General features: G+C 32.6%; 1 protein-coding gene across 1 annotated transcript in view; it reads left to right on the top strand.

The window, feature by feature from the left end:
• Positions 1–27,485, top strand: part of LOC111051038 (mitoferrin-1) — a 28,910-nt gene extending 1,425 nt beyond the window's left edge. Inside the window, exons 2-6 of the mRNA XM_022337461.2 lie at positions 4,676–4,889; positions 12,913–12,969; positions 16,392–16,699; positions 19,370–19,577; positions 22,693–27,485. Coding sequence (XP_022193153.2) covers positions 4,676–4,889; positions 12,913–12,969; positions 16,392–16,699; positions 19,370–19,577; positions 22,693–22,898 — 993 coding nt within the window. The 3' untranslated portion in view covers positions 22,899–27,485. The remainder of the gene's footprint in view (positions 1–4,675; positions 4,890–12,912; positions 12,970–16,391; positions 16,700–19,369; positions 19,578–22,692) is intronic.
• The last annotated feature ends 244 nt before the right edge of the window (positions 27,486–27,729 follow it).

Raw genomic sequence — 27,729 nt, 5'->3', positions numbered from 1 at the left:
AACGAAACGTTCAATTTATTTTATAGTCATAAAAGTACAATGCATTAGAGTTGCCATTGGTAATCACAAATCGTTCAAATCTCTATAAAAAAGTATAAAGAAAACTTATGTAGTTTTCCAATTTCTTCCTTATTCGTAACATACTGTACGGTTATCTTAAAACAGAAGGCTTTTCTTATCAGTATCTAGTTTGCATTTGCAAATAGATATCCAGGTACCGTATCTAAATTGGGTGATGATATGCAAGCTCATATATCATTGTCAAAGAATGAGGTCTTATTAAGTAGGTAGGTAATTCAAAGTTTGATAAATGTAGACGAGACATAGAATATGCTAACAATTGACTGACATTATGAAATTACGCTTTGTGAGTTGTACACAGATGTGTAGAAATCATCCCCTTTCAACTTATGAATATAAATAAGCCTTTAATTTTAACAAAGTCTAGATGATAATATAAGAATAGAGAGTGTGAATTTCACAATTTAAACTTATTATTCACGTTAATGTAGATTTAGAAAAAATAATTCACATTATTTGTATTTTGGACTTATTCTAATTATATATGTTTAATATTTCAATAAAATACATGAAACTAAATTTCCGACTATGCAATTTCCCTACCAAAAAAAGATTTCTGAGAAGAGCTTCAATATAAATATGTAACTTATTCTGAAATCAGAAGATCCATAAATTCCAATTCTCCTGGACAAGTGATCAATAAAATAATTTATAATTGGTTAAAAAATCTTGTAGAAATAAGACGAATGGGTGGAACAAATATTGTCACTCAGACAAATGATTTTAGAATTGAGTTTTAGTCTCAACCACTGAGGATGAACTTGAGTCAAGATTTTCACAAATTGGGAATAATTTATGGAATATACCATATTTCTTTTAATTCATTCATCTTGGGAGAATCTTCAATGCATAATTATCATTTCCATCCTTGAAACTATAAACTAAAGCTATTTTATTGTTTATCTGTGAGTGGTCTGTGCAACAATAATTTAAGTCAGCAGTATTGAAATTCAATATTTTTCAGTCACATTAAACTGAGCCCACTCATTGACAACAAACAAACAATTTGATTATTGTACTTGTGTATGTATCTGTGATGCTCTCTGAATCAAATTGTTTACTCTAGTTACTGATCTATGTCTCATAACTGAGTGGTAATTGAATAACCGCAAGGCCAATTGCATTATTTTGGATACACAGTACATTGCTGCATGCTCTTTTTATTGCATTATCCATTTCCATTCACATACGAATAATCTTCTTGGGGAAATCTTCCATTTTTTTAATATGTACTCTTATCTTCCATTTGGGAAATCTTCCATTTTTTTAATATATATATTTTAATATATAATATATTTTTATATTTTATATATATATAATATATTTTTTCAATTAATTTATATTGAATATACAATTTTTTACGTTTATCATTCGCATTCACGGCACTAATTTCACGTTGTGTCTATCTCTACCTATCTCTGTATGGTAAAAATAAAGGCAGCTATTCTATTCTATGGCACTATCTTGTGTTAGAAAGGAGCCTTAGCAAAAATATTTAATTACATTTTAGAGTTGAATAAACTTCTCATCATCATCATCTTATGCGCAAGTATTAGGCTATTGCCTGTTCCGACTTACAAACAGTAGCTTATACAGCAGTTATTAGCAGTTATACTGGACTAGCAGAGTTCAAAAGAGTTACAAAATTACATTTATACATAACGTGTCACTTATTGCCATCTCTTACGTGGCCTTCCAAATGATCTTTTACCTTCTGGTTTATAATTTGATACTTGAATGGGAAGTCTTTTTGCATACATTATTTTTATATAATCCTTTCATTGTATTCATCATTCTACAACTTTTTCATTAAAATTAAATATTCCCAGCTCAGATCGAATATCTTCATTTCTAAAATGATCTCTCCGATCACAGCCCTTAGTTCTGCGGAGGAATCGCATCTCTGCCGCCTGCACTCTATTCTCAATTGAATACCTTCTAATAATTAAAATTCTTTTCACGATATTACAAAGAAATTCTCAACTTTTCAAGTTGTAACTCAAGCCCACATTCATGTTTATGAGATTAAACTCTCCAAGGACAAATCCTTGTCGCCTAGTTCAAAATAAGTCTCCTATCGCTGGAACAATGTTGATTTATTCTGTTTGATATTACCTATTAAACGCTCTTATTTGCAGGCCCTCTTCATGATTTTACAAGGCCAAACTCAACATGATGTTTGCAGTATTCGTGATATCGTGTCTTCCCTTATTTAAATCAAAATTTATCTAAATCTGCCACATCTCATGTTCTCTCACTATAGATCTATTTCTACATCTTCTCTCAACTCGAATTCATTCGAGGAAGTCTCAAGGAAGAAGACATTTTCCGTCACCTCTTCTACACAAGATAAATGTAGCTTAAATATATGAATTTTGGAATATCTTATTCCATTCAATAGAACTCTACGCAGCTCTTAATAAATCTGTTTACTTTTTACAATTAAAATGATTGCAGTCGGACCTCTTACAAGTTAGATCTCTCAGATCCAGAGGTTATTGATCTGTGAATGTTGACAAATACGGTACTGTATTGGTAAAGATTTCTTCTTGATACTAAGTAAGATATCTTTTAAATGTAGAGATGGAGATACAAATATGATAAAGTCAAACCTGTGAATGGCAATGATTAACGATAACACATTCGAAACAACTTGAAATATAAGATGATAATGCTTTTTGAAAAATGAATAACATATTTTCAATCAATTCATTTCGCATTAAAATTGCTATTCTAAAAAATAGGTAACATCCTTAACTTCGATATGCTCTCATCTCAAGAGAACTCTGATAACTAAACTTTTTGATTAAAGCTTATACATATTTTTTCTTATTTTCTTAACATAATGAAGAGAAATAGAGATACATAGTAAATATTGATAATTGAAAGCTATGATTACAAATAATAAGTTGGATATTTCTTTGGTGAAGAAAAGTACCTATCAGCTTATATTTTAGATCACAATTACAGGGCCTTGTGATAACTGAAGTTTGTTTCCTCTAAACCTATCATCTTTTAACTTATAGCTTATTATCTTCCCCGACAGAGCATTACAATGTCATAAATATTTTATTGATGACAATTTCAATGTTTCTAATACTCTCTTTAGTGTTGATGACAATGTGAATGTTACCCAATCATACATATTGATGAATAATCATTTATTCAAATGCAGGAGAATCATTCCGTCTATTGAATAGCCTATTCAAGTAGTGATGCTAATCAGTGTAACTTGCAGTTTTTCCAAGTTATCATTCCTCGAGCTTCGACATATGGGTCATCATACTCTAAAGCCAAGTGATGCATACATATATCCCTCTGCTATCATTCATTTCAAGACTGATAAAAGCTGTCAAATATCCTGGTTGTAATATTTCTTCTATCACAACTTTATGACTTATCATGTATATTGGTGAGCTTTCAGCGGCTTTCTTATGCGTTTATCCAGACTATTCCAAATATTTTTTATTTTCAAGTTGAGTTATTAATTGCGTATAAAATGCGGAAGCATTGAATCAGGATCTCCTACATAGGTTGTTTAAAGGAGGTCCTGATTGAATATTGTAGGCCCACTGTGTAAAAAATATCAATCCCATCTTCATGAAGAGAAAAAATAATGATTAATGAAGAGGATTCTAATCTCGCTTTTTGACTTTCATATAACTATTTGCTACGTTACCATTCCATATTCCATGTACAATCAATCAATAATTTTATTCAATTCTACACAAAATACATAAAAGAAATCATAATACAAAAAATCACAATCAAAAATAAGTTTCTAATAAAATACAAAAACAGGCTTCATGGTGGGGTGTGCTGAAAAGAAAAAAAGGAGAAAAATACCTAGCCAACTACGGTTTCCCATGTAATAGGCAGGTAGAGGGTGTAAAAGTAAGGAATGAAGGGTGAAGAGGAGTGGAAAGGGAAGAATGGAGAAGAAGGCAGGGAGAAAGAGAATACAATATTATATCATTGTATCAATTCAATTTCAAGTTCTCTTAGACTTGGAAGATTTATTACTTCAATTATTTACAGCAATTGTTTACACTCGAGAAAAAAATGAAGTCACTGACTTCAAAATTTATCATAAAAAGTTCATCATCATGACTAATTTTTCTGATATATTTTTTTCGTATAAACGTTTTTATTTTAAGTTGTCTATCTATCTTTTGTATTGTTTAACTTGTGTTAAGGAGGACACTTTCTGATTTTTACCTATTTGCCTCCACATATTTCTGTATGTAAATAAATAAATGAATCCTATATAATTCGTTGATCTTTTATTATTTTGTAATATATTTATTGGTATGGATAACCATATTAGTAGGTTGAGCGATTAGTATGCATCAGTATCGAGCGTTCTCGTAATCATTTTGTTGTTTGTTTGACAAGGTCCACGTATTTTCACATATTTATGACCAATAAAGTATTTAATTGTTATAGAAAATTACTAGTACCCTCTTCATATATTTTTCATATTTATATAAAGAGGGTAATAGTATTTTTCTATAATAATATTAAACATTCAAGTAACCCTATTGAAATGCGGTACTTTATTAGAAAATAAAATATTAATTGATGTGTGTTGTAGACGCGAATGCAGAGCCTGTCACCTGCGAACGCGCCGTACCGAGGCATAGCGGAGGCACTACACCGCATGGTGGTCCACGAGGGAGTGCTGAGGCCCGTACGGGGCATTGGTGCCGTGGTGGTCAGCGCAGGCCCCGCCCACTCGCTCTACTTCAGCTGCTACGAATACCTCAAAGACTCGCTCGCTCACCGCATGAACCCACACATAGCTCACGGTAACTAGCATTCATTCAATGATACACAATTCATTAAAATGATAGGGGGAGGACTAACAGGCACAGCCCAATTCTGTCCCTCCCCCGAATTTTGATTCATATTTATTGCCAATTGCCAATTAGAATATTCAAAACATATTACAAAATCTTTATAATATGACATATCATTAAAAATATAGATAAATAAGCATAATTACTCATACATATACTTGAATAAAATTAAAATAAAATATAAAATCTAGGCATCACCAGCAAAAAGAAAAACTTTGCCCGCTGGTGAGAGTTGCAAAACAGTAAAAGAAAAACATAATATTTCGAAATAATGCAGAAAGTTAAAGTTAAATTTAACTAATGATTACAAAATTTTATAACAGCAGAATCATAAAAAATCAATCAAATATTCTGCAGAGAAAAGACTATGAAATGAAAATTAAATTGCTATATCTAAAGTAAAGAAATATTCCCTCTTAATCCACTCATTGACGTTCTTTTTACTAATTTTGAAATCCAAGTCAAAAGGTATTGCATTGATCAGTTTACTGCTTGTGTAAATTAGCTGTCTTCTGATCAATGAAAGTTTAGTAGGATAAACTTGAAATTCCTCTGTTACACTCAGTCCGAAATGATAAGTGTTTTTGATCAACTTTGGGAAGATATTTCTATTTTTTACTAAGTATTTTATTAAGGTAATATAATAGGCTATTCTCATCAGTAAGCGACAAGTCCTTTCCTCAAATAGTTTCAAGTTACAAATTAGAAAAAGATTAATAAGAAGCTGCATTTGGAGTATTGCACTCTATGGTTCAGAAACCTGGACTATTAGTAAGGCAGAAGAAAGAGCACTAAGGGCCGGTTTCCTTGCTCGTGATTTAGCTAAGCTCTAGACTTTAAACAGGTGGAGTCAGAAAATTAGCTTCCCAAAACGAGGCGTAGTCGCAGTTTTTTTGTAACAGTAGTTGCAGTTTTTATTTTCTCATTTCTATAATTGGAAACGTTTTTCCTTGACGAAATTAGACATTCCAAATAATTCAAAATAGCTGAAACTTCACACTATTTTCTCATTATTTTATTTTGTGTTTAATTTTCTAGTTTTTTTTTTTTGAAATTTAATTCAAATGTGACTATGACAATGACTACGACTACGCCCCGTTTCGGAAAGGCAATTTTCTGACTCCAGCTGTTTAAAGTCTAGAACTTAAGCCAAATCCTGAGCTCGAAAACCGGCCCTAAATGCCTTTGAAGTATGGTGTTGGAGCACTACCTCCGTAAACAAAGCAAGCCATAGTGCATTCTGGTGACGTCACACAGGTAGGGCTCCTACACCAATAAAAACACTAGCTGATATAGATCAGCTGAAATCAACAAATTTTTATTGGTGTAGGAGCCCTAACTGTGCTGACGTCACCAGGATGCACTATGACTTTGTTTACGGAGGTAGTGGTTGGAGACGGATGCTCAAGTTGAAATAGACTGATAAAATTACTAATGAGGAAGTATTTCAAATGGTTGAGGAAAATCGCTGCCTTTATTGAAAACCTAGGAGGGCGAAGTTAGGGCGCAGCCGGCCCTCTCTTACACTTAACCCACCCTCCATACAATCGATCTCTTTTGCGTATTTTAAAGGACAGACGGCATTCTTGGCTTGGCCATGTATTTAGACACGACGAATTCACGTTATGAATACTGGAAGGTATGATAATTGGACAAAGGGTTCGTGGAAGACCCCGACTACAATATCTGAAGCAAGTAAACAAAGATCTAGGGGTCCAGAGCTACATCCAACTGAAAAGTACAGCTCTGGACAGAAAAGGATGGAAAGCTGCCTACCAATTAAATGTTTGAAGCTGAAGAAGATAATAGGCTATGAACCGGTTGCACAAAAGCCGGTTGAATTTTAATCGAGATTAATTTCACGAGAATAAATTACAGAAGGCTTTTTAGAAAAGAAGGCTTCTTTTATTGGTTCTTGTGTGATTATTCACGACTAAAATTTAACCGGCTTTCGTGCAACCGGCACTATGTTTCTTCCGCGTATCCAATTTTTAGTGCAAATTCAGTGATAAACAAATCATATGTATGAACTTTTTACACAAATCTTTCTTATCCTCTTATATTAAGCGAGCAATTTCTGTATTTATATATATTTATATCTGGTTATTTATGTTCAACGGATCTCGAAAACGGCTCTAACGATTTTCACGAAATTTGGAACGAACATCGTAGGTTTATGATATTAAAATTCGATTGCACTAGGTCTCATCCTTGGGAAAACTGCTGATCGACATTAAAAGGATAATTCATCCTTGGCTGAAACAGTTGTAGATAGTAAAAAAGTGAGTGAGCGAGTATGTTGAAAAATCAAAATATCGCATCCCCGAAATTCATAAGACGACATATAGCCAGCTGTGAAATATAAACACGATCATTTTAGAGAATTGTGTTCTGTGTATCAATAAATAAAAATAACGAGCGAAGCTCGATGCCCCGATATTTATTATTAAATTGAGTGTATGAAAAACAACAGGCATAAAGACTTAAATTTTGCACCCCGGAATTTTGATTGAGATAGTTGAACTAATAGTAGTGGTTGGCTGGAACCATTAGTATAGATGGTTCAGTCACGAGCAAAAATGTGAGATTGTTCAGTGGCCTAATGGAGACTGAGCTTTTTCTTGTTGATTGAACAATGTACGAGGGTCATTGTTTTCTACCTCCTATTGTCCATAAATGAAAGACAAATGTATATAAACGAATAATTATTTAACTACACTAAAAGTTACTTACACTTATGATTATTCTTCAACATAATCGCCGTGAAGGTTGAGGCAATTGTCATGCCAAATCCTACCAAAACCCTCTTCATAAAATGCTGCTGCCAAATGAGTTGAAGTGGGCTATGACGTTGTTTTGGAGCTCCTCCTCAGTTTCCAAAATGTTCTACTACCTTAAAGTTTCATAGAAATAGTTGAACAGGAAAAGGAACATCATTCATCTTAAGCAAAAATTCTAACTTTCCCAAATTTTTTTAGAAATAGTTCAAAAGAGGTGGTTTTCCTTTGTCATTATCAGTGTTGAAAAATGAATTAAAAATTCAACAAAAACACAGTATAGCTATTATCTGTTATCAGTAACTATTATCATTACTACTTCAGTAGGTAGCTAGAGTTTCTGGAACCATTGTAATCAACATATTCTGGAGTTGTGGCTCAATTTAAAGTATTTGTTTGCTTGTTCATTCATTCAATGTCCAGTACTGATTCTAGGTTTTAGAACGTTTATAGGGCCTCATTACACATTCATTAATATATCTGATGAATATTTTTAGAAAGTTTATAGGGCCCCATTTATCCATGTATCTGATAAATATTTGATAGATAGATAGATAGTGTAAAATATCACATCTTAGATCAAATATTTGATAGTCGAAAATAGGATCGTTTCTTTGATAAAAGGTGGTCGAAAATCTATGAACATATTCATGACAATGTAATGAGGTCAATAGTGAAGGTTAGTGGACATGCAATCATCAAAATCTTATTCAGTCCAAGATCAAATGCATTGAAAATAATAAACTTCTTACAAAGAAGTCTCTTAAAATCGTTATCGTTTAAAGCGTCTTAAAATTCAAATCAATATTTAACTTGTTGTAAACCGTTAAAGAACAACAATGGTTCAGTTTGCCTGCTCCCTTATTATAGCTAAAGAGGTAATGAAACTAGAGATTTGCAAAATTCTCGTAACGACTGTGTAGAAATCATGTAAGTTTGTTTTATTGTTGAGTATTGCAACATGCTCAGTAACTACCTACTAATGATAATATGGAATTAACAGAAGACCTGTAATCGTTTTGTGGCTTCTGTTATCTCATTCAAACTAGTTTCCTTGTTCAACTTTCTTTCATTCATGGCAACTGATTATTACTGTATTCAATGTTCTTCATTTCTTAAAGTATTTAACGTTCAGTAAAATCTCTTCAAAATAATAATTTAAATCCATATCATTATTATTAAATAGTAATATATTATAATAATATTAATATAAAACATGATAATATATCAGGCTAGACTGATAGTTCAGCACACATAATATATGTGTCCCAAGAGCTTTTCAATTCATTTTTGTGTCCAATTCATTAATGGAACTAGAAATAGGGAATTATATTTCTTAAAAAAATACCTCTAACTATTGATTATATAGCTGATGGCTCAGGAAGTCCTCTCATAAATGAAGTATCGGATTTCTGTACAGTGCCCTTGACAATAAATATAATATCAAATCAATAGAGTCTGAATCTATTAAAGCACAAGAACATTCTTATTCAGATTATTTCCATTTAGGTAGAGAGACATTAATTAATTTTTCAATGCTTCTTTTTAATGTTAATTTAATTGAATACATATTCATCTAATGTGGTGTTATGATTTTTATCACTATACATTCTTTTATATCTTTGAAATCGAGTTGATATTCCTCTTGTATTGAGAATCTAAACTCACTATTGTAATACTGTGAAGCTACCCTTATTGGGAAGATCAATAAGACCAGGGTTTGTGGAATGAGGTCATAAATGTAGCACAGTGACTGATCCATGTTTGAAATTGTGATCATCAATGCCAAACTGTGTTATAGAAAGTAAATTTCTTATTAATTTCACTCATTTAACTTCATCATTTGAATAAATTGATATAGTTTTATGAAAAATCCAAAAGCTTTCTGAAAAGGATCTACAACAGGATTTTTAAATCATTTATACATTTAACTATTATAGTTAGATTTTCACTTTGATGAGACATATAAATAGGTTCAAGTTTTGAAAAGAAAGATAATTGTTTTTTTGAAATCGTAACATTGTTAGTAACACGTTGTGTTATTGTTATGGAAAAATTATTATGATAATGAAAGTTCAAAACGTCTGTTTCAATATTGTTACGGGAAGATTTCAAGGTTTCAGCTGATAGCAGCTGAAAAAATAAATGACTAATCACGTTCTAGACAAAACGCTGGATAAGCATGACTGAACACAGTCATCCAAACAATAAATTTTTAAAACATCCTGATAAAACGTGTTATTACTATCTTATTATTTATCTTACCTATGTCATTGATCTTTTAGTCGAAAAAGTGGATCATATTCTAAATCAATTGATAAAAATATAAATATCACTTGAGAAATTTTAAATTCAAGGTAAAAGTGTTATAGTTTTTAAAACTATACCAAATACCCCAAGTGAAAAGAAAGGAATGGAAAGTAGAATTGATTTGAAAGGGAAACAAGCTTGTACAAGAGTCTCAGTTATGAACTATAAATTGAGTCATAACTAATAGTATTAGTCAAACTATATTAGTACAACCATAACATTTGAGAAGCATGAGATCATCATCTTAAATAAAAATTGTCAAAACATGATTATTCCCGTGACATAAACAATGAAACTTTCTTGTTAACTCTCATTTTGAGTCTTTTACCTTTCATTAATATTTTAAATTTTTGTATTGCACTGTTCGTACTATCACTTACAGTCAATTAGTTATTAGGTCACACGACAATTGTTGGAAACTATCCAAATCTCAAATATTAAACTTCCTGCAATATCCTGCATAATGAAGATGATCTCTTCAAATCGTATAACTTTCTCAGCTCTACTTGGCTATAAATTCGTTGGTGACTCGCAACCATGCACAATAAGAGACAGAGTCCAAGGTCATTTCTATTTCCGTCTGCAGTGTAGGATGCAAGTAATTTTCTAAAGAGTGCTTCATCAGTTTGTGCTTACGATTATTAAATAATTATACTTTTGCTTCCGATCTACCTCCTAACAAAACTAACAAATACATCATTGATGTGCATTATATTGATATAAATCGGCGAAATATTTGCAGAATGATTTGTTTTATAACGATATTTTAGATTTTTCTAAAAAACAGTTTTAGTTTTTTGATAAAACTGTCTTATCAAAGAGTTTTAGTTGAGATATACAAAAGGTTATGTCTTTTCAGGATTCTTCTTAAGAAGGATTTATCGAAATTCACAATTTATTTTATATTCACTTGAATTCAACGACTAAAACTATAACTAACTAAGCCCAACTTGAGCTACTAATGCTAATGTAGATTACGGGACGGATATCTCTAGGCTGTATTGTATCCTACGTTGTTAACGATAGAGTATCAACCCAAGTTGAATGTTTTCATGTAGATAATATAAATTGATACATTGATAAGAATAATATAAAGTATTGTGTGTGTCTTATCCTCATATTTTGACTAACTGTAACATATTGTTGTATTGAAAAACATATTAGTGATGAAGATTCATAAAATGATCGGCAGTGTAGAAGTAGAATTAAGGCTTTGAAAACTTGTAGAAATTCAATGCGTTATTGGAATTGAATTTTGCCTTGAAAAGTTTGTAATGCAGGATCTATACGATATTATTGTAAACTTTCTAGGCAAAAGTTGAATCAAGCAGTGTGCTTGTTTGTAATGCCATTGTCTGTGGTTTAATGCACTCAGTGAGAATATGATGAGATCCTCACTACTATTGTATTCTCTTTTATTTATTGTATACTGGACGAGAATTATGTTTGATATTATTATTGTTGAGAACTGTATTTTGCATGTTGAACATATTTTTCTATCAATACTACTGCAAAAATAAATTCATACATTACATATTTTTTTCATATATTTTCAATAATATAACAATATTCAGTGTTTACAAAAATGATACCTCACTATATAATATATGTGTCGAGGTTATCATCAAATTAATACTAATTTATGCTACAACAGATAATACAAAAATTCCAAAAATCTAAAACTATATCTATTACCTTAAGCATCACCTAGTACAAAGATACTAAACCGAGGTACTATTTTCTACATATAAATTACCTTATTTAAAAAGAATACTGCTTAAATCTAAATCCTACTTACTATTAGTTCCTCACTACTTTGTATCCCAATACTGAATAACCAATGTCTAATTTTTCTTTTGAACCTATTGAAATTTTCCTCTCCTTTGATTTCTAATGGTATTCTATTAGATATTGTAGGCCCTAAATATCCTAGTGATCTTTGCCCAAACGCTGTATTCATTCTTGGTACTTCTTGATTGTAACGTTCTCTTATTCTAGTATTATGGCTATGATTTATGATATGGTTCCTATTTTGATGTTTTTTCATATACCCTAATAACAACAATATATGCAATTGCCTAACGCTGAGTACTCTATTTTCTATAAATAATTCTACAGTTGAAAACTGGATTTCCCTGTTTCCCATTATTTTCAAAATGCGTTCACTGTAAATACTGCATCCACTGTTTTGACTACATTGAAATTGTAAATTGAGCAAGAATAAAGTTATACAGTAGTAACCAATATTGTTTTAATTATTATTAATCGAAAGTCCAAATTAAATGCTGTAATTCACCCAGAAGACTTCTGCTACTGCAAATATTGACAACAGGGTGAACAGCTAGATTGAAATTCGATGAGCGCTACTATTAAAAAATTCATTTTGTATTTTTGTATTAATTAACTTTTGAATAGTAGCGCTCATTAAATCTCCATCTAGCTGTTTACCCTGTTGTCAATATTTGCAGTATATATTTTCAATATATGAATCTTCTCTATTCAAGTGATAATAATGTGAAATATCTGTTCTATTTTTTGTTTTGAAGCATCTAAATTTGAAAATTTACTTGGTGAACATATTAGTTGTCTGAAAATTTTGCGAAGTGAAGAGCTACAAGACTTAACCTATTTCGGACTATGTGTAACCATATCTAAATTGGGGAGAGGATTAGCACAAGGTTACCTTATTTTTCCTCTCCCTATCATTTATATGATGTATACTTATTATATCAATCAATAAAGAATAAAGAATAAAGTAGCAGAAGTCTTCGGGGTGAATTACAGCATTTGATTTGGATTTTTGATTAATAATAATAAATTCATTAGCATTTAAATAATTGCAGGATCTCAGTAATTTCCATCTGTAATATTTTTTTATTTTTCAGGAGCGGCAGGATGTGTAGCGACAGTCCTTCATGATGGCATCATGACTCCAGCAGATGGTATGATGTTTTTTAGATGAACAATAATTTAATCAGTAATTACGTATTTCAAGTTACATTAATAATTCTATCATTCATCATGGACTAGGCTTGTAAAGCTTGTTCCGGTGTCCACCGCTTCCTCGGTCTTCCGACGTCTCTTTTCCCATCCAACTGCAACTTCCAAGCTTGTAGTGGAAGACGCGTTGGTGGCATACGACACAGTTGATTTGTCCACTTCAATCTGTATTTTTTATGATTTCTGTTAGTGGTTGCACATTGGATTGTTTCAATTCTTATGTGGTCTCGTCTTGAGTATCCCTGAATGCTGCGCAGAAACCTCATCTCTGATGCCTGAATTCGTGAGTCATCATTCTTGGTCTTTGTCCATACCTCACTACCGTATGTCATTAAAGGAATAGCCATTGTCCTATAGAACTTAATCTCTGTTTCTTTTCTGGCCTTACCCCTTCAATGTTGGGTGAATGGGCGTTAAATCTGCTCTCATAAGTACGTGCTTTCATCTGTCCAATGCAAACCAATCTTAGCTTCTTCTATCCCTCTAACTTTCCCGGTGCTGACTTTAACATGACGTAATATATTAAAATTTGGACATTTAAAGTTTACATTGATTATAAGGACATTTCATAAAATGTAAAACTAGATTAAACATTTGACTGCCTTAAATGGATCATTCAAAATCCATTCGAATTAAGCATATTTTTCAGCACATGGGCGTGCATAATACGGGATAAGAAATTGAATAACTGACTCCTTGAATCCTGATGCGAATTAATTTGTCTCCCGTTTTTATGTGCTCAATACGAATGAATATTGAGTATTTCAATAGGGCTACAATGTTTTTTTATAGAAAATGAATAGTAAAACATTTTTAAAGGACACCTAATAATGGCATCACCCAAACTAGTCGTTTTTATATTATAAAACATAAGTGATAAAATTTATAATATAATAGTGATTCTCTATTATTTTACGAATAAAAATGTATAAATAATATATTTTGAGAATGTCTTCTATCACTCGATGTTTGCTTCTAAATCTTGTCTCAAAAATTGTTTTCACTTAGCTCTTCATTCACTCTGAACTTTCTCAAAATATGCAAGATATCCGAAAACCTATCAAATGTGATGTAATTTTACTAATATTAAATAAAAAGACTGAGAAATTGTCAAAAACCACAGATATTATTGATAGTTAGAAAGACCGGTCTCGGTTGTTACACCATTGTCAATCTCTGATAAAGAAGATCAGTAATAACTCAGATCAGATCAGACCTAAATAGCTCAGTTTATCAGAGATTGACAATGGTGTAACAACCGAAACCGGTCTTTCTAACTATCAATTAAATCTGTGGTTTTTTGACAATTTCTTAGTCTTTTTATTTAATATGAATAATTACCACAATATCAACTTCTCAACTACCATTTTAGTAACATTCAAATAAGTTTTCTATAAACATCAACTTCAATAGAGTAAGGTAATACAGAATTTATGTTTAGTAAGATTGACAAACATGAAAACGTTCTTCTGTAACTGCTACACAATTTTGAATGCTCGTTAAATTAAAAAAGTTACATATTTATCTGAGCATGATAATTTGTCATCGCTGCGTGTAAATCTTGGGCAACTAGTTACTGGTCTCAGTGTTATCATTGTTTCCCAACGGATTGTGCATTGAACTGTGCTACGAAAAAAATACCAAACCATTTCATCTAAAGTTTCTCGTATGATAAAAATAAATTTACTCTAGGCTTTTTGAATTTTCATTATGAGGAATCCATTGAGAATAATTATAAAAAGAATTGAAATATGATAGCACTGAATTCATTTTAAGCTAATGTATTTGAGTTCTTCATATATGATGGATTTAGAATAAATTATATTTCAGAGAGGAATTTGTTGATGAGAAATACCAGAAAGTTTTTTTTTATGAAAAGGTTTTTGAAACTTTCCAAAAAAGTTTTTCTCGCAATTTAGATTTTCTTGTGAAGTATTGCAATTTCTATTGGTGATTTTCAAACTGAAATTCAAATGTATGAGACATAAGTAATTATTTATATCCACAATAATATTTTAATAGATCATGAACTTGCTCTATGATCAATCAATTCACACTTTACAATGTATTAAGTATTACAATATATTAATTTACTGATTTAACTTCACCTTGACTCACATCTTTGTACAGATTTGATCTATGCATTTCGATATTATGTTTTCAGATCACTATTATATTTATGATTCATCGATTTGGTTCTCATTGAAGATTATTTTACGAGCACTACCAATGTTGTTTCTTATCTTTCATTCGTAAAAAAACATATTGAGGGCAATAAATCCGAAAATTATCATCCGCATGTGTATTAGTACACTTCCTACTAAAATACGGTTTCCATTAAATTATAGGCCTACTGATGAAAAATACCATGAAATTATTATGAATTCCGTATATAAGTTAGTCATCTAATTACACCTATGCATCATGGGATGGTAATCTAGTTATTTTTTCAGTTGAGGGAAATTGAAAATTTCTTTATCAAGTTATCTGATTATAAAAAATGTTTCTTTAATTGTATGAATTTGATCACTGTGAAATTGTATCAATATTCAACACATTATTTTGTCACTTTAACACCGATTCGCCGTCATTTATTTGATGTAAGTGAACAAGTACAAGACCTAACCTATTTCAGACAATGTGTAACCTTATCTAAATTTGGGAGAGGAATAGCACAAGGTTACCTTATTTTTTCTCTTCCTATCATTTTGATGGTGTACTTATTGTATGAATCAATAAAGAATGTAGTAAACTATCTGTTCACTTATAGTTATAGATAAAAATGACTTTTGTCAATGCAGTGTAGGTACTCTTTTTGACAATAAAACATTCTTAATTCTTTATTCGAGTTTCAACACTGTTGGGAATGAGTTCATGAAACTTGAAAGCGCTTGAGTCTAATAAACATAGCTTATTACATCAATTAAATGACTGTTTGTCGGGTTTGATGTGACAAAAACACAAAATAATTTGTTGGTACAACACAGTTCGGAATGAATCAAGAAATTTAATAATAATTCATATTCAAGTTATAACCATCTAGGATTTGAATGATATTTAATTACATATAATTACTAGTGCTATAACTTTTGTGTCTTGTTTTAGAGAAATAGTACAGGCTCAGCCTAGTTTTTCCTCCAATGTGATAATATTGTATTATGATTATAGTGTTGTATACAATAAATGAATAAATGTATTTAAGTTGGTGTAATCAAACTTTCAAGTGTCCCTTTTCAAATAACTGAATAATTTTTTTTTTCAAATGATCTCGAATTTAATTTAATTTTGAATTCAGATTGCTTCGAAACCAATTCTATTCTTGAAAATCGATTTATTCAATTATTGTGTTATGTTTGTTGGGCAGTGGTGAAACAAAGGATGCAGATGTACAACAGTCCGTACAAATCGCTCAGTGAGTGCATACTAAGGCTATACCGCACCGAGGGCCTGCGTGCGTTCTACCGATCGTACACGACAACGCTGGCGATGAACATTCCGTTTCAGAGCATCCACTTCATGGTCTACGAGATGGCGCAGTCGCTCACCAATCCGGACCGCGTCTACAACCCCGCCGCGCACATGATGTCGGGCGCCGTTGCCGGTGGACTTGCGGCAGCCATCACCACGCCGCTTGACGTGTGCAAGACGCTGCTTAACACGCAACAGACTGGGGTAAGGCTCAAGTTGTAGGGTATCTGTAAAGAGAAGAGATAACAGCAACAGACTGGGGTAAGGCTCCAGTTATCCTGGTAACTGAGAGTGCTGAAAAGTAAATTGATTTATTCAAATGTGTCAGGACATGACCTCACTGCAGCCATCACCATGCCGCTCGATGTATGCAACAGACTGGGGTAACCATTTAGGCGGATTCTCACTTATCAATTGTTTAAAAATCAGCAACTGATCAACATTGAATAGCTATCCTTGTTTGAGAAAATTGGTTAGCTACAAAGCTGAAAGCTCAATAATTTTTCAACTCCGAACTGTTACCAAATATTTTATTAATACTCTGTTGCATACTTTTTCACTATTAAAATTAAACTTGAATTTTAAAAACACTTATGGAGTGAAAATGCACTTACATTGGTAGTGACGATCGTTTCGACCTGTTGTCGGTCATCATCAGACTGTAGGAATTTACTCTAATATCCTACATTCACTGGTTGGTTATCTCTAATTTACATTAGAGTAAATTCCTACAGTCTGATGATGACCAACAACAGGTCGATTTTTAAAATTCAAGTTTTATTCATATTTAATTCGTCTCATTATATTTCGAATCGTTATATTTATATTTTATTAGTTTCATTATATTTCTATATCGGAGTCGAGTTGGAAGGTTAGTGTGGGTATGTTGGACTAACTCGATGAACACCGTGAATGGTGAAAGATCCGACTAGTAGTCTTACTACCGGTCCAACATTTTTGGACTAGAAATCGGATAGTGAATGCCCCGCTTTGTTTCTATGAGGAAATAAAATGATTGAACATCTGGCGACTACATACGACTGTGTTGAGCTGGATTCACCAGTATCAGTACCAGTGAAAATGTTCAGTGTGGTGAAAATATGATTTCCATATGTTCCAAGCTCATAGCTTCATAGCTCCGTAGCTTCATATACTCAGCATGGCTGAGCGATTATGAATATTCCCATTAGAACATATGGGAATTATAGTTACACCATACTGAACACGTATGGTATGTGCAAATTCATCTTAGCACAATCATATGTAGTAGCTAGATGTTCAAACATTTTATTTCTTCATTAGTTAAAGCGGGCCATTTACTATCCGATTTCTTGTCCAAACAATGTTGGGCCGGTAGTAAGACCACTATAGTCCGAGAGATATTACTTTTAACATGGCTTTCTTCGTCGAAGACAGAGAGGCTCAATGCTCGTTCCTTCACTGATCACTGCCACTACCTAACAGCATTCTCTCTACTTTTGTGTCAGCATCCAGCATGCTTACTCCTCTCCACTACACTGTCCATGCTACAAACTGTGCAACCAGAAATCGGTTTTCCCTCTTCATGTTAAAAGTAATATCTCACGGACTATAGTCAGATCTTTCACCATTCACGCTCCGACTGGCTGTCCTCGAGCTAGTCCAACATCCCCATTCACCATTCATTCACATGTAGGGTGATTATAAAAGGGCTTTACAACTTTGAAAGCACATAAATATTTATTGAAATTACTTACAGAATTGAGAAAGGTGTCATTTTGTTACAAAACACTTCAAGTTTAAGCTGTGGATGTTATTTTGGTTCGATGTGACAGCCGTTGGTAATGCGACATAAATCCCACCGATAATCGATTTCTTGCCACACTCGTACCAGCATATCAGGCGTAACTTGTGCAACCACACCGATCCGAATGTGATACGATTTCAGAGATCACTAAGATTGTCTTGTAGAGGCGGAACATAAACCTCATCCTTAATGAAACCCCATAGGAAGAAATCCATCGGTGTTAAATCCGGTGAACGAGGTGAACTGCAATTGGCCCTGCATGTCAATCCAGCGAAGTTGAAAGCGAATTTCTAGAAAATCCCGAACTTCTCCGTGGAAGTGAGCTGGTGCGCCGTCATGCTGAACAAGATGAACTAGTGTCCTTTTACTTCCAGCATGACAGTGTACCAGATCTTCTCCACGAAGAAGTTCGGGATTTTCTAGACAATTGCTTTCAACTTTGCTGGATTGGCCGTGCAGGGCCAATTGCATGGCCACCTCGCTCACCGGATTCAACACCGATGGATTTCTTCCTGTGGGGGATAAGGTTTTTGTTCTGCCTCTACAAGACAAGCTTAATAATCTCTGAAATCGGATCACATTCGGATCGCTGCGGTTGCACAAGTTACGCCTGATATGCTGGTACGAGTGTGGCAAGAAATCGATTATTGGTGGGATGTACGTCGCATTACCAACGGCTGTCACATCGAAACAAATGACACCTTTCTCAATTCTGTTAGTAATTTCAATAAATATTTATGTTTCAAAGTTGTAAAGTCCTTTTATAATCACCGTGTTTGTGATCAATATGAGTATTCCTATTGTTTTTCCCATACAGATGGAATTAAATGGAGAATGCATTTATTCAAATGCTAATTAATATATAATTTTTATTCAACGAAAATCCTAAATAAATGCTGCAAATCACCCCGAAGACCTCTGCTACTGCAGACATTGACATCAGGGCTAACAGCTAGACAGCTGTTTTTCCCATAGTTTGTTTCATGCATAACCAAGCGTGTTCTCGCACATTTACTCATTCAATGTGATCACACCCTTTGGTTTAGCGCAGTCATGAAATTGATAATTTTGAATTTCTATTGTTGCAGGCTAGAGTATATGGTATGATGAACGCAATTAAGATGGTGTACACACTAGGAGGGCCGTTGGGCTATTTCAAAGGCATCAGCGCCAGAGTCCTTTATCAGATGCCTTCAACCGCCATCTGTTGGTCGACGTATGAATTTTTCAAATACTTCCTGACGAGCAGGGGGCTCATTTCAGACTCGCATAGTGACTCGGCCGACAGGAATGAAAGTAAGCTTATAATTTCTTATCCTAGAACTTGAACTAATCCTATTTACTTCGGAACACGTTACTCTCTCCCAGGATTTCATTATTCATCCCTGGAATCGCTCCAATTTATAATTAAGTGAAGTATTTCGAATTCATTCTATAATAATTTTATCCATCTAAATTTAAAATTTATAATTTGCATGATTACTTTGGATTAAAATAGTATAGATATTGTTTTTGAAGGACTAATCCTTTTTGGACTTTGTCACCACCTAAATTTGTGAGAAACATCGCACAAGAATAGTATTATTATTAAATAATATTAGTTTTATAATATTAGTTTTATAATATTATTTCATCTATCAATGTTATTCACGTCAATGTCATTAGTAAACATAAATAAAGATTAAAGAACTTTCCCTAATTATAAGTTAGACTTCTCTGGTACAGAATCCACATGTATTGGATTGACGCCCGGTTTCTAGGACACTTATTAAATCTAATACATCATTGAACCAGTAAATTCAATATAGATTTGATGGTCTATTAGACTTGATAATTGTGTTAGATACCGGGCTACATTCTACTATAGTGCGATTCACTTGAAGAGTAAGTATTGTTTAAATGAATGGTTGCTATCCTTGTCTATCACAAGTCACTTTCCAATGACTCTCTCCCACTCTTATCTGAGCAGTGTTGCCCACTATTAAGGACCCCATTAGACCTTCATATTTTTCTATAAGGTTTCTAATAATGTGTCAGCTCTTGATATACAATCACACATCTGTGGCTAGCTTTATGTGGTGAGATAACACCATGGCATATATGGTTTGATTGGTTGAATTACTTTATTTATGCATATTACAATATACAGAGTAGGTGAAAAGTCTGAGAACGGATTAATATCTCTTACACAAAGGTAATTTGACGGTGGGTGTGATTGGGGATCCTACTCAATTTGAAAGTACTGCTTTACTATGACTTTAAAAATCTGGTCCACCATATTGAATGCAACTTTATTTTTTTAAATAGGAAGGTGGTCATGCGATACATGATTCCAATACGGAATTCCAAGAAAAAAGAATGGGGAAAACCGCATATCGATATCTCAAACTATTTCGAAGATATTTACATTATTAATCTGTACTATTCAAAGCAGAAAGGAGAGAAAAAAGTCCGAGAACGGCTTAATATATCATACACAAAGGTAATTTGATGGTGAGTGTGATCGAGGATCCTACTCAAATTGAAAATACTACTTTACTATGACTTTAAAAATCTGGTCCACCATCTTGGATACGCCATATTGAATGCAACTTTATTTTTCTAAATAGGAAGGTTGTCATACGATACATGAATTCAATACGGAATTTCAAGACCAAATGAATGGAGAAAACCGCACATCGATATCTCAAATCGTTTAGAAGATATTCACATTATTAATCAATACCATGCATATTGAAATTAAATGCATAAGTGGTATTGATTAATAATATGAATATCTTCTAAACGGTTTGAGATATCGATGTGCAGCTTTCACCATTCATTTTGTCTTGAAATTTCATATGGAAATCATGTATCGCATGACCACCTTCCTATTGAAAAAAATGAAGTTGCATTCAAAATAGCGGATCCAAGATGGCGGACCAGATTTTTAAAGTCATAGTAAATTAGTATTTTCAAATTGAGTAGAATCCCCAATCACACCCACCGTCAAATTACCTTTGTGTATGAGATATTAATCCGTTCTCGGACTTTTCACCCACTCTGTATACATAGTAAAATGTAAAATGTATACAATAGCTTACAACATAGCACACGTTTTAATAAAATAGCAAAGTATGAATTAGAGATCATTGAACAATACAAGATAATATGAAATGTTTAACTACTACGATATAATGGTGATGGAGATGTCAGGTTAGAAGATATTTGATCAGAGGGATGGTAGATTCTTTTCAGGTATATTGATTTAGTTGAAATAAAAATGTGTGCGTCACGGGTTAAAAATAATGTTTCTCTCGGAGTAATAAGGGTAGAAAAGTTGCACTTAAGTCCCTTGATGCATAACTAATTGTAATGTGAATCAAATCGGTTTCATGACTTTTGTGGTCTAGTATTTTGAACTTTTCACATTTTTACTGTGTCTGTTTTCTCTTTTTTGTATGATTCCAATCCTTTAATTCTCGTAATCTATCAATTCCCGTAAAGGATGGTTACTTTAGTCAAGTTTTGTGTAAAATGAATGTTTTTGCAAACTTGGACTCAGGTTTGCAAGAACAGAAACTTGAATCAACTATACCAATGATCAATGTAGACTCTTCTTCAAGTGTTGTTGATTCAATTAGATGTTGAACATGTTTGACTTGTGGTTTCAACGTGGCTTCAAGGTACAATCCAACCTTCAAATGGGACAATGAGATAAAAACAGTTGTCAGTCAATGTAGAATGTATAAAAACAACTAAATAGAAAAGTATGAAGAGTTTGGCTCAACTCATACTTACGCGACTCAGGTCGAGAAGAGACTCGACTCTTGTCGAGAGCATGTGTTTCCGAATGGTGACACTCAGACCAGTCGATTCCAGTCTCCGCGACGTCACCATTTAAATACATATGCTCTCGACTAGAGTCGAGTCTCTTCTCGACCTGAGTCGCGTAAGTGTAAGTTGAGCCTAAGAAGAAAACTTTGAGATTAATTATTAGATTTTTCACTTCAGTATTATCCAAAAGGATCTCTCTACCGATAAAAGCCATAAGAATAAATTAATAAATAACTTCATAATTGCAAGAACAGAAACTTGAATTCACTATACCTTTCTTCAAGTTTTGTTGATTCAGGTAAATACTAAACATGTTTGACTCTGGTTTCAACTTGAATCTTGAAGGTAAAATCCAACCTACAAATGGGAAAATGAGATAAAAACAGTTGTTGGTCAACTTTTGAGGTTATGAAAACTTTAAATCAAGTAACCGTGACTTCAGTTTGCAAAATCGGCCATTGAAATCAACCTTAAAAAAAAATCTTGAATATAGGGAAACTTGACTAATGAAAACCCCACTTAAGGAACTCTCTACCAACAGAAAGACATTCAAATTCAGTTCTTTGATCAATTAATGGTTGTATTCTATTTCCAGTTGAGCCGACCATCCCGAAGAGCAGCTTTGGTTCATCATCACTAAGCGACAACCGGCCGTCGGTCAGCGGTCTCTCAGTGGGCGTCGCGCGGGAACTTCCCTTTCTGTCAGGCACAGGCATACAAGGCGCGCTCTCTCTCACCACCGTACACACAGCTGACAGCACGCATGCGTCGTCCTCTCTGCTAGACATCACGCATAGTTGAATCACTCCTCCCCCCCTCTCATCATCATTCATCATCATCATCATCAACCTTGCTCGACTTTTGATTGGCGTTAAGTTTGACCGCTGTTTAGATGGGTGTCGATTACATGTGCATTGAGCTAGCTGAATGTAGTGACGCTAGGTCGTCAAGTATTATAACCAATCGAACATTGATTAACAGATCACTAGTATTTTTTTCTCTAGTGAGAAACTGATTCAGGGGGACTTTTTTCAGTTAAACTGTATAAACAGGTCACTAGTATTTCTTCTCCAGTGAGAAACTGATTCATGGGGGGAGTCCGGTCTCACAAGGTGTCAAACTATCAACCTGATAAACTGAAAAACTCCAATAAATAACAACCAAAACTGATTCATGGGGTCTTGTTTCAGTTGAATTGTTTAAACAGTTCACTAATATTTCTTCTCTAGTGAGAAACTGATTCAGGGTGACTTACTTGTTTCAGTGACAGGTCACTCACTAGTATTTCTTCTCCAGTGAGAAACAGATTCAGGGGGACTTGTTTCAGTTGAACTGTATTAACAGGTCACTAGTATTTCTTCTCCAGTGAGAAACTGATTCAGTGGGACTTGTTTCAGTTGAACTGTATTAGCAGGTCACTAGCATTCCTTCTCTAGTGAGAAATTGATTAAGGGTCTTGTTCCAGTGGAACTGGAAAGACTGTATATGTTTCTCACGGTTTGGTTTTGGTTTGCATCTGCACATGCGTTGACACAGGAATTTCTATATAGATATATAGGAGGTCGTGGTTGACAAATTTATCTTGAAGCAATAGTGACGTTAAATCATCTCTAGTATTATAACCAACCAAACATGATGATGTATTGTTCAAGAGGTCACTAGTATTGTTTCACTAGTTTTAGGGGAAAATATCCAACGAATAAGTCTCAGTGAAACTGGGAAGACCGTAATATAAGCTTATAAAGAATTTCCAAACCATAGAAACAAATTTCCTGAGTTGAACCACCTTAATATCCATTGGAGTAGCTGGATACTACTCTCACATATTCAGTGACATGTGATTCGTCATCACATTCTATCAGATTTTGAATTTGTTGAGCGATTGAATAATAATTGTCAACAAATCTAAATGCCACTCATTGATGTATTAACATGAAATACTGAAACTTCCAATTGCATAATATCTAGTCAATAAATTGCTTACTGATACTAAAAAGCATCTCACTAGTATAACATGTGATAATAATTTTGTGTCTACAATGTGCATTTAAACTATTTTGGATCCACCTATTAGCAGTTTTGAATATGGTGGCAAACCCCGTACAATTTTTAAATGAATCCTGTTAAAAAAGTCATTATTGTCAAGTTTGTTGCCATAAGATATATCAATTGAATGATGATTATATTCAACTGGAGCCAATTTTAATTTGTGTTTAATCAAAGCTCAAATGAAATTATCATAAATAATAATTATATCTATTGAGCTGCAGCCAATTAAAGTTTTTGTTTGCTCATATATTTATCAATATTTTGCGAATAATGTTCAAAATTAATACATATTTTTCAACCGGATAAAGTATGAATCGTTTAATGGGTAACAAAGTGTGTGAAATGGAAATCAACTTATTCAAGACTCTTCGAAAAATGTTATTTTTAAATTTACATGATTATTCTTGCTGAATTCGGCATTCAAACTCCAATTTCCTTAATATGACTTTAGTCACCAGTATTCGAAAAAGTGAACAATCTTTTCATTTACAATCAAATATTAAGATCATTAATGAATGATTGATTATTGGAATTATTTGATTAATAGCTGATTTTTCTGTTTTTCAACTTTATTTTTTTTTTTGTAAAAGTGGAAATTTTCTTTGAATATTTGGGTAGTTATAACCTACTATGATGGCTGATTTATGTACACTAAATCAAGTCTCTTTTCTGTATAGGGCTACTTGTAATATAAATAGAAAAAAATAAAAAATCTCAGTACCCTTTTTGAATTATTTAATCACAACATTTTTCAACATTGATGCCATTTCAAAAACATGTTGTGATTAAATAATTCAAAAAGGGTACTGAGATTTTTTATTTTTCTTTCTATTTACTAAATCAAGTATTTAGGGAAAGGCTCATGATAATTTTATTATTGAAGATTTATGTTTAATTTAAATCAAGCTTATGCTTGCCAAACTTGTACCAGGTACAGGCATAAATGTATTATATATTATAAATGTACGTTATTATAATAAAGGCTACACAAAAATATCTTTAAAATGTTTTTGAAATGTATTCAGACGTAGGCCTACTCCTCAAATCATTTGTTATGTCACTGATCACTTGTTATTCTATTGTAACTATTTTTACAATGATTTAAAAACATAAAAATTGTACTTTGTTTCGTTGAATTCTTCTCAGATTGAGATGATTTTCCGTCTAATACAGGATAAATATTCCTTTATCATGTCCTAGTCCAATTTGATGAATTGGTTAATTATTATCATGCGTTCAATTTGAGTCATTTCGATTGCTCTATTTTGAATATTTTTTCATATATTTCTACTCAATGTTGTTCAAGATCTGAATCTATTCCATTATACACAATGCATTCTCATTCAGATTCACAATTCTCAAATATACATTTTTTCGTGCAAATACTGTAAAATAAAAAACTAGTGATCTGGTTAATCTAATCTGAATAGCTTGATACGTCGCATGATTGTCATATAGATAGATACGGTACCAACACCAATTTACACAGTTTATATGAATAGATTAGTAATGCTCTATTATAAAATACCAGTATTTCATTAAAATGTGAGTCAAACTTAACGCCAAAAACATGTATATGACTATGTCTGTGTATTTTTGTTCGAAATTTGCAAAAATGGAAGTGGAATCGACGCAAGCCGGCTGAGGACTCGACGCCTGTGACTCATGCGAAGAACGTTTAGTCATAGTATTCGTGCTCACCGATTGTTCATTAAATTATTCGATCGATTTTGTTTTAAAATCGATATATTCGATCATTGAAGTGCTGTTGTGTTGTGCCCCAACATGGAAACTGCGACTCATGCGAAGAACGTTTAGTCGTGGATAAAGTGTTGTCAAATCTCCGCAACAGTTATAATCACTTTTGTTTATTTGAAAGTGTGAAATATCTTTGTTATTCTCCTCAAAGAGGAAATCACCCGAAAACGTAAGGAAGCTTTTTGTGACTCATGTTGTCAAAATTGTTTCATCATGAATATAATTATTCACTCATGTTATTTTCACAAAAATATATTATCATGTTTTCGCATTTTGTTATTACTATTTCACCTATTTGTTATTCGACCATCCATTATTCTATGCTAGATAACCGATCTTGGTTATAAATTTTTATAATGTATATAGTTTATCATGTGATTTAGTTTACTTTTCTCGATGTTGCATTTTAGTTGAATCAAAATTATTAGTATGCATACATTTTGTTTAATGATTGAGGTATCTGAATTACGGTACTGCAATATGTTTGTCTTGATTCCAAGAATTCAGATTTATAAATTAATTATAGCTTTCAAACAACTCCACTACTTTTATGCTGATACAAATAGCCTTCCTCCACTATTTCAATTGTTTTATTAATTTAAATTGATAGGAATAATATTCAAAGTAGATTGTTCTGACATTCTTTCTACTCAAACTTCCCATGTTTTCAATCATATAATCACTGAAAAGAAAGTTTAAAGGAAGGCCTGTTTTTCTACTCAATAACCATCCTCAACCACTGAACGAGACAATTTTGATTGATTTAATTGTCTCCAGTGAAGCTCATGTGTCTGAGAATTTGATAAAATGATTTGAATTTGTGGAATATTATTAAACATTCATATTACCATCATTAGAGCTTGCTTTCAACTTTCTATCGTCTTTAATTTTGTAATTCGTCGATTGGTATGTTTCAATGCCGTAAATAACATTGAATTATTTTGTCCATTTAGAGGAATGGTGAATGATTAATTTTTTTAGATCAAGACAATCCTCTTGGGCGTTATTACGACCGTAACATACACCAGCATCTTAACATGTGAAAATCTTTAGAAATCGATGTTTGAAAATAATTAATTTATTTTTCTTGATTGACTTCTTAGCTTTAATGTCTAGATTCAGAGAATGGCCTCATAAGAATAATTATGTAGAACGGTCCTATTAGTTACAATAACTTACTATTTAATCAAAATATTATTACAACAAGAAAAGATTAATTTCGATTTTGATGAAATTATATGAACTTTTTTTGTTTTTATACTCTTAGACATGAGTCGCGAAAGTTAAAATCTTGTAGCTGGATCTAGCAGCCTACGATAGAGAGCTATTTTCAAATGGTGCTTGTAATATTAAAATTCATCTTCCTTAAAGTCTAAAATCACACTGGTTTACACAATTTCTAATGAAATGTTGGTAATTGAAAATGTATTTGTTGGAAAGGAATGTAAATTTGTAAAATTTGTTGTAGGCATAGTGTTGCGAGTTTACTGTAAATATATGAATAGAAATTCAAGTACACTTTCATCCTGTTACTTGGGAAAATGTATCCCTATTACTAAAATAAAAAGATGATTAAAAAAGGCCAATTGTTCTTGATTTGAGATTTTCTCTTCAGTTATTTCTCTTTGAGTTGTCATGTAAAAATTTATTTTAGATCTTCTCTTCTCTAATTTTTCTTCGAGTTATCATGTGAAAATTCGTGAAACTGATTAGTGCAGTTTACTTTTTTATAAAAACCATTCGAATTGACTAGGAAAAACTCCGTCCAAAACTTAAAAAAAAAATGTTGTTAAAACTTTGAATTTGCTTTTTTATTAAAGAATTC

This window comes from Nilaparvata lugens, chromosome 1, assembly GCF_014356525.2.
Source record: "Nilaparvata lugens isolate BPH chromosome 1, ASM1435652v1, whole genome shotgun sequence".
In the NCBI taxonomy this organism is placed as follows: domain Eukaryota; kingdom Metazoa; phylum Arthropoda; class Insecta; order Hemiptera; family Delphacidae; genus Nilaparvata; species Nilaparvata lugens.
This window is presented reverse-complemented; position numbering and strand designations above follow the sequence as displayed.